The sequence below is a fragment of the Helianthus annuus genome, chromosome 5 (genome assembly GCF_002127325.2).
Source record: "Helianthus annuus cultivar XRQ/B chromosome 5, HanXRQr2.0-SUNRISE, whole genome shotgun sequence".
NCBI lineage: Eukaryota > Viridiplantae > Streptophyta > Magnoliopsida > Asterales > Asteraceae > Helianthus > Helianthus annuus.
In genome coordinates, this window is record NC_035437.2 from 4378829 (window position 1) to 4388413 (window position 9585).

Below are 9585 nucleotides of genomic sequence, written 5' to 3' on the forward strand. Positions count from 1 at the left end.
TAGCCCGAAATTTAATTTCTGATGCAGCTCGACCCCAGCCAGGGGCTTTGCCCCTTGGACCCCGCTTCTCTCGGGGGCGCTGCCCCCGAACCCCCGCCAAGGGGCGCTGCCCCATTGGATCCCTCGTTAGTCCCGATGACATTCAAATAAGCGTGCACTCTTATTTGTATGTCACACGCAATCTCAAATTACACTAAAATATCCAACACGATCACCTTCTTGTAATCATAGGTAGTAGCTTGCTGCTGGAGTCGGGTAATCAAGAGCCGTTCTGGCTCTGATACCAATTAAAGAAAGAAAAACTGGGAAAATAAAAACACAGGTTTTGAATGGATATGCTCCCAATCAATTTTACTAAGAAAATAACTCAAAACTTAGTCATTGGAAATTATAAACCACAACCTGGTTTATATAGGCTAATTATCTCTAACCTATTCCTATTAGAAATCAAACACTTATAATTATCAAAGATCCTTTTTTTAACAATTATCCCTTTGTTTAATTCCTATAAATCAGCCAGATAAGATAAACAGGAACTTGTTTTAATCCAGCTGGGATTCCTTGGAAGTTGCCGACTTATGCTTCCAGGAATTAAGGCGCCAACAGTATAATCCAAACACGACTGATCTGACTCACTTATCTAAATGAGTTGACAGGTTGTAAACGGATTGACGTTGTAAATGAGTTGTAATTAAGTTCTAAATAGGTTGACCTTATGTCCTTATTCTAGTTTTAAATGGGTTCACTGGTTAACCTGCTTAGTTAAATGGGTTAAACATGTTTACTCAAATATGACACATTCAGACACTACTTGTTACTACACATGACAACCCAAAATTTAATTATTTTTATGTCAAAAAATTGTGGCGGCTTATGGAATGAATATTGCATTCTTTCTTAAAAAGAATCTTGGGGAATTTATTCATTTCCAATTAGCTTTATTGTCCAACTTATACCATTGACTTCTAGAATTGTAGACTCTTTTCTCACAGGAATAAATAAATTCAGGTTGCTTGTTTATGTCTAGTCTAACTTGTTTGGAAACTAAATATTAAATTCAGTCTTAATATAGCAGTTTTGCTGAACCTAATCCTGCTAGTGGTTTTTAATTTTCAAATGGTTCAGATTTCAAGATTACTGTTAGACATGAATATTTATTTATATGCTAGATATTATAACTTTTATTTTATTATGTTATTATTATTAGATATAGATATAGCGGTTATCGGTAATATATGTATGTATATATACTCTGTATCATGTTCCGATTTATTCATCAATTCATTTTATGAGCATTTAACTCTCATTCATCGAAACCCTAAGTCAGATTTCCAACAAAGTGGTATCAGAGCCAAATCGATCATACCCCTGGAATCACAGTTATCGATCAAAACATGAATCAGACACAAGGAATTCAAACTCAAATCCCCAAACTCACTGGACAAAATTATTATCACTGGCATATTTAGATCAAAGTTCTATTCGAGTCACAAGAATTATGGAATATTGTTGAAGAAGGAATTCGAGATCTGGGAACGAACCCCACAGAGGAAGCGACTGCAACTTATAAAGAGTCCATCAAGAAAGACAAACGAGCACTGCATATCATTTTTCAATTAGTGAATGATACAATATTCGAAAGAATTGCTCTTGCAAAATCATCAAAAGAAGCATGGAGCATTTTGCACAAGTCGTACAGAGGAGAAAACCGGGTAAAAACAATTAAACTTCAAACTCTTCGTTGTGAATTTGATGCACTGAAAATGAAAGAGGGTGAATCTATTGAAGATTATTTCAATAGAATGGTCCTTATTGTTAATTAGTTACGAATGAATGAAGAGAAAATTAGCGAACAGCAAATTGTAGAAAAGATTCTACGAAGTTTGACTCGAAACTTTGAGTCAGTGGTAATCGCTTAGAGGAAACGGAAAATTTAGAGGATGTTTCGACCGAAGAATTAATGGGAATTCTTCAATCTCATGAATTGAGATTGAAAAGATATGAAAACACGCCTGTAGAGCATGCCTTCTAAATGCAGAACGTTATTCAAGACAAATCCAAATTGTCTCAGAATGATACAAGAGGACGCGGTAAAGTTAGAGGACGAAACATGAATTCAGTTCGGTGTTATAATTGTCAACGACTTGGCCACATAGCCCAAGTTCTGTCAACGGAAGGATGACGGTGATAAACCTGATAATATGTTAATTCATAAAGAAGATAAAACCGATGAACAAGATGAAACGATGTTCATGATTTTTAACATGGAAGAAACAGTCAAAGAAGACTGTTGGTACTTGGACAGCGGTTGCAGCAACCATATGACTGGAAACAGGGACTTGTTTATTAGACTGGATGAATCATTGAAGAAAGAAGTGAGGACAGGTGATGACAAGAGATTGGAAGTGCAAGGTAGCGCAGACGTATCGATCGCAATCAGAGGACAAGTCAAGAAGATACCGAGTGTTTTTTATGTAAAAGGTTTGAAACACAACCTTTTGAGTGTGGGACAACTCATTCAAAAGGGCTATACGGTTCTGTTTCAAAGAAATCGGTGCATTATCAAGGATGCAAGTAATGAAGTTATGGGCGATATCAAGATGACAAGCAACAAAATGTTTCCTTTACGTCCCGGAAGTGATCTAAATTTTGCTATGACCATGACAACAAAAGATATGTCAGTCCTATGGCATAAACAATATGGTCATGTGAATATGGATACACTAATCAATATGGGAAATAAGGAACTAGTACACGGACTACCGAAGATTATGAAAAATGAGAACCTATGTGAAGGATGCATTTCAGGAAAACAAATGAGAAAAACTTTCCCAAAGAAAACAATGTGGCAGGCCAGTGAACCTCTACAACTGGTTCATTCAGATATATGTGGTCCCATGAGAACTGAATCGATTGGAGGATGTAGGTATTTCATTACCTTTATCGATGATTATTCGAGAAAAACCTGGGTATACTTTCTCAAATACAAATCGGAAGCATTGAATTATTTCAAGATATTTAAAGCCTTGAATGAAAAACAATCCAATCATTCAGTTAAAATGCTAAGAACTGATCGAGGAGGAGAGTATTGCAGTAAAGCTTTCCAAGATTTTCTGAAATCAAATGGAATACGTCATCAACTGACAAACAGTTATTCTCCCCAACAGGATGGGGTAGCAGAAAGGAAGAATAGAACGTTAATGGAGTTAAGTAGAAGCATGATGAATATCAAACAATTACCGAATTGTTATTGGGCGGAAGCAATAGCATGTACCACGTACATTTTAAATAGAACAGTTACAAAAACGAGACCCAATATAACTCCTTACGAAGCATGGAATGGCAGGAAACCCAATGTAGAACACTTCAAAGTATTCGGCTGTTTAGCTTATGCTCATGTCCCTAAACAACATCGAGATAAGCTAAACAAGAAAACTGAAAAAAAACAGTTTTTATTGGGTATAGTGAAAATAGCAAAGGGTACAAGTTGTATAATCCACAAACCAACAAGATTATTATCAGCCGTGATGTGATATTTGATGAGAACGAGAGGTGGGTCATGGATCCGAAAGAGTCTGATGTCCTGTTTGTTATCTCTAATAACGACGAACCAAGTAATGCTCAAAGGGAAATAGAAGTGAGTGAAACTCAAGAAGAAACACCAACTGATCAAGAGCAAACAGCGGAGAACTTCGAATCATCAGGACATGGAGCTGAAAATCAAGAAGCAGATCAGTCACAGTCACATGTAAATGACTCATCGTCAATGGACTCGGAGAACGAAGTGATCAACACAAGAAGTATAGACAGTTTATACAGGGACACGAGGGCTCTCACTGAAGCAGAAGTTTTACAAAAGTATAATGAAAATCAAGTAGTAAACTTTGTTCTCTATGCAACTAGTGCTGACCCGACAACATATGAAGAAGCTAGTAATGATCCGAGATGGATAGAAGCAATGAACAAAGAAATAGAGTCTATTCATAAAGAAAGATGATCCTGAAGAGGGTATAGATGAGGGTGTATATCGTAGTCTAGTAGGAAGTCTGATGTATCTAACAAACACTAGGCCAGACATTATGTTTGCAGTAAGTAAGATCAGTAGATTCATGGAATGTCCAAAGAGGAGTCACTGGGAGGCAGCAAAACGCATACTAAAATACATCAAAGGAACTTTGGATCAGGGTATCACTTACTCTAAAGGTGGAAAAGGAAAACTCACAGTAAGTAAGATCAGTAGATTCATGGAATGTCCAAAGAGGAGTCACTGGAAGCAGCAAAACGCATACTAAAATACATCAAAGGTACTTTGGATCAGGGTATCACTTATTCTAAAGGTGGAAAAGGAAAACTCACAGGTTACAGTGATAGTGATTATGCAGGAGACATAGATGATAGCAAGAGTACGTCCGGATATATCTTCCATCTGGGATCTGGACCCATATCTTGGCAATCAAAGAAGCAAAAAGTAGTTGCACTATCCTCAACAGAAGCAGAATACATGGCTTTAACCTTAGCCGGTTGTCAAGCAGTATGGATAAAAGGAATTCTGGATGAACTGCAAGGAAAAGAAGATTATGCTATACCTATATTTTGCGATAATAAATCCACCATTTGCTTAGCAAGAGACCCAGTATACCATGGAAAGAGCAAACATATAAGAGTCAAGTATCATTATATTAGAGATCTAATCAAGAAGGAAGAGGTTGCAGTAATCTTTTGTGCTACCAAGGATCAAATGGCTGACATAATGACAAAGGCCCTGCAACCGAAAGACTTCACTCGTCTCAAACATCTGCTGCACATGATGCTACAATAATCTAGCTTACGGGAGGGTGTTAGACATGAATATTTATTTATAAGCTAGATATTATAACTTTTATTTTATTATGTTATTATTATTAGATATAGATATAGCGGTTATCGGTAATATATGTATGTATATATACTCTGTATCATGTTCCGATTAATTCATCAATTCATTTTATGAACATTTAACTCTCATTCATCGAAACCCTAAGTCAGCTTTCCAACAATTACATGGTGGATGCCACTAAATCTAGTATTAATGTATGTTATTTAAGCAGCTTTGATATCTTATGTTGTGTAACCTTGACAGGAAGCTTAAAGAACCTGGGACTAACAACTTAACTACCCATGTCTGATCAACAACTTAAGCTTTAGTATAAATAATGTAAATTAGATTCAGTATTAGAGTGATTTTAAAGAACAAAAAAATTAATAATTGAGTTTAATGTTCCACTTAGAGTTGTTGGTTTAAAAGCGGATGACGATAAGCAGACTGATTCAAAGGTCAAACATATTGTAAAACCTCATATTTTCCAAGACAGATATAAAATGGCCCTTGTATGTTTAGCCATTGGATTTGATTACACTCATCTTTGTTCTTCTCCCCGAACCGAACCACATAATAAACATGTTAGTAGCCAAAGCTTCGCCTTCACGGCACATGTTATATATTATCAATTTGTAACATTGTTATGTTTACAGTTGTTAAGCTATGCATTAAAGGTTTTACATGCTATTCTTTATTGTAGGTTCTTATGTTTTGTTTGTACTTTGACATAAGGCTTAGGATTTGTACATGTATAATTGTACATGTCATATTTGTAACATTGTTATGCTTATAGTTGTTAAGCTATGCATTAAAGGTTTTACATGCTATTCTTTATTGTAGGTTCTTATGTTTTGTTTGTACTTTGACATAAGGCTTAGGATTTGTACATGTATAATTGTACATGTCATATAAGGTTTTGTGTTGTGTAATTGGGTAAATTGGGCGGTGATCCTGTTCGGTATCGGCACATGAAGTTAAAAACCGGTACCAGCTTGTACAGAAAACGCCAAAAGTCGGTACCGAGTTGATATTGAAAATCTTTTAGTTCGGAAAATTCGATGCTGCTACCTGGTACCATTTGCTCATCCCTGATCACGGGTACTGTACTGACAATGGTATCGTACAACATTTTTATGTTGATTTTCTTCAACTTTTAATGATTTCTTTTTTTAGTTTCAGGGGTAGGGATGAGCTCGGTGCCAACCGATACCGAATCGGTACTGGTACCGAAAATACCGGTTACAGTACTGGTATATGAAGGTAAAAACCGGTAGCGAACCGGTACCAAGAACGCCAAAAGTCGGTACCGAATTGGTACTTATGATCTTTCGGTTCGGGAAATTCGGTACCGACACCCAGTACCATTTGCTCATATCTGACCACGGATTTCATACAAACAATATCATTACCATAAATTTTTTTTTGTTGGTTTTCTTTCGGTTATCTTTTAGTGTTTTTTTTTTCTACATTTTCTTTTTTTGTTCTTCTCAGCTCCCATGCGCAACGCGCACGGAAGTATAGAGCTAGTTTTCAAGTTATTTAACAACCATAACTTGCACATATCAATATTCCCTAATCCCTCTTAAAAGAGTTATTCATCTTCTGCATTCTCCCATGTAGCGTCTTTTGATAGGATAGATTTCCAGTGAACATACATCCTGTTGAAGTTGTGGATGGTATTGGACCATAAACTTTTTTCTCAGTAGTAAGACATGCACAGCAGGGTAAATAGTGGCATTAGCAGGCAAATGTACATGTGTAAAGCTAGTTTTGACACCCAACCCAACTTGTCCATTTTGCCAGGCTGCCAAATCCCATTGGCGGATCTTGAACTTAGTTTTCGGGAAAATCAGGAGGGGTGGACTCGATGCATATAGAGTTTTTCAGAAATTTTCGATAAAATTTACACTACTAAACGAAAAAACAAGGGGGTCAGGGACCCCAGGCCCAAGCTAAGCTCTGCCCGTGCCAAAACGTGATTATTTTTTACGTCGGGTCAAAATAGTATTTAAAGTGGCGTCAACTTGTCAAGAATTACCAAATAAATAATTACCAAATAAATAATGAGTTTCTTTTCCTTAAATCATCTTGCTCATTATGAACACCCCTTTGATTGATAGATTAAATTTTATCTTCCTAATGTATTTTATTCTTATGGTTACTATAATAAATTTTTTCAAATAAACTCAAAACTGTAATATTATAAAAATATATATACATATTAAATAAAGTTGGCCTTTTGAATTAGAAATATTCAACATAGGCCTCTTACAAATAGCTGTTTTACAATTCACAATCAAATATACATAGAGTTTATGTAGCAAACATCTCCATGAATTTGACCTACTAAAAGTCAACAAAGAAATAAAACAAAAAAATAATACTTATACCAGAAACATATCAAACATAAGCCCATATAGAAATACCCATTTATTCATCATTGTGGAGCCCGGCCCATTTTTCCTTCAGGCCCGGGTTGCTTCATTTCTTCCGCGCCTTGCATAACCATACCAGGAGGTCCAGGATAACCCGGAACTCCAACATATCTTGGCCCATAATAAGCGGGCTGGACCGGCCCACCGCCACTTCTACCCGGCATATCATATGCCTCCCCACCCGAAGCGGGCCTCATTCCGGGGTACATTTGGCCCATATTCGATACTTGAGGGTGAAGCATGTGACCCGGAGGCGCCATAAACTGTTGACCATATTGGGCCCGTATCTGCATCGGTTGAACCGGAATATTTTCTTGAGGCATTGAACCCGGGGGATGCATATAATAAACCGGCATCTCTTGAACCGGGGCTGGTGATGGTGATGACGTCCTCCGTATATAATACACGTGCTGACCCGTATAATCCGTTTGTTTCATAATTATCGGGTCATTAGCCTCGGCAAAACGTTCAGTAACTGTTTCTTTCGGTTCGCTAACAACCGGGGCCGGGTTATCCAGTTTAGTTTTAACGGGTCGGAGGTTCGGGACCGGGGCAGTTACCGTGGGGCCCAATGATGATGAAGTCGAGCAATACGGAGACATCCGTGGAGCGGGCGACCCAGGATCCGAAACCGAAACATTATCATTAACCGCGGGTTTTGTTTTGGGTTTCGGGTCATCCGGGTGGTCCAACCCGAATAAATAATCGGGTACTTCTGACAACATTGATGAGACTTCGGATCGCCCACGATCCAGGCTGGCGCCCCCGTTAAGCGCGTCGAGAAACCAGTGTTCGCGCTTAACGGAGCCGTCTAGCAGCGAGCTGATGCTGCTGGCTCGTGAGAGTGACTGGTCTGTTGGAAACAAGAAGATCCGAAGCCGAGCCGTTTTGTTGTTGTGAGCCAAGCGATCATACTCGTCCATCATGTTTTCCACGTCCTCATCACTCGTGACGGTGATCAAGGCGTCCAAGTCTTCGTTTGGTAACTGGTACTTTACGCATATATCGGTTGTACCTAGAGGTGTACAAAAAAACCGGTTTTAGAACCGTAACCAGAAAAAAAAACTGAAACCGGTTTTTTTAACTGGTTTTAGAACCGAACCAAACCGGCGGTTTGTGACCGTTTACTGTTCTTGATCTGAAAAACCGGTTAATAATCGAAACCGGTATTAAAAAATCGATTAAAACTGGTTTTTTAACAAAAACCGGTTAAAAACCGATCCTAACCGGTTATACCGTTTACTGTTTTAGGCTTGAAAAACCGGTTAGTAACCGAAACCGGTTATTAAAAAAAACCGGTTCGGTTAAAAACCAGACCGGTTTTTCAAAAAAAAAAAAACGATTAGTACACCTCTAGTTGTACCTGTTGAATATTAATATTTCGAGTTAAATTAATTGTGACTTTTTAAATGGTATTTAGCTGTAAAAAGTTTTAATTAAAAAAACTACTAGTTAGTATAGTTATTAATTTGCATACAAAATAATTACTTTTTAAGTTTCAGTTTCATTATTTTATAGTAGTAGTAACTTTCATATAAATTATTATCTTCTAAGTTTCAGTTTCATTATTTTACCTTAAATAGTATAAGCATACACATCTTTTAATTTTCTTCTAGATATTTTAATATAAACTTTATTGAAAATGATGTTGTATTAAAATCTACACCGGATACTGGATAGTGGTACCGGTACCGTGAAACCAATACTGACAGAACTGAATTCCAGATGCTATCACATCAAATTTATCTTATAATTTCACTAAAAATAAATATATTTTCTCTTTCTTTAATTAAATATAGAGATGAATAGTTACATTTTACAATATAAAATTCTCTCTCACAAAATTTAGTGTACGGGTTGTGAATGATCTTATGTCTCTAGTTTTGATTAATTACAAATAATTATCCAATATCAATTATTAAGCCAAAAACAGTATTGTTTACCAGAAAGCTTGGATAGTTTACTGAGAAGGGAGGCATAGGTGGTGCTGTGGCGGAGTACGGTGACGATGCGGGTGTCGCCACCAACATACCGGAGTTGGTTATCATGAGGACGTGGTAATATCTTCCCACCAAAACTGCACATGAATCGGACACGTGCTTGCGCCGTGGTATCGTCGTATCCACCGACGGACAGGCTGTCCGATCGCGGCGACGAAACCACGGAGTCGACGGTGGCAGAGGCTTGCTCCGCCGTGTAGTGGGTGGTTGCCATTGCTGTGACCAAACGCAGAGTGTGGTTGTTAGATTCCATGGTTTATATAAGATAAAAGGTTAGGTGGTGGGGTGTGTA

General features: G+C 37.5%; 1 protein-coding gene across 1 annotated transcript; it reads right to left on the reverse strand.

Moving 5' to 3' along the window:
- Positions 1 to 7047: 7047 nt before the first annotated feature.
- On the reverse strand, positions 7048 to 9585 carry LOC110939745. The gene is made up of 2 exons (XM_022181316.2): positions 9237 to 9585; positions 7048 to 8308 (listed from the first exon to the last, which is right to left on the reverse strand). The coding sequence occupies exons 1-2, from the start codon at positions 9544 to 9546 to the stop codon at positions 7296 to 7298; spliced, it is 1323 nt and encodes a 440-aa protein (XP_022037008.1). The 5' UTR covers positions 9547 to 9585; the 3' UTR covers positions 7048 to 7295.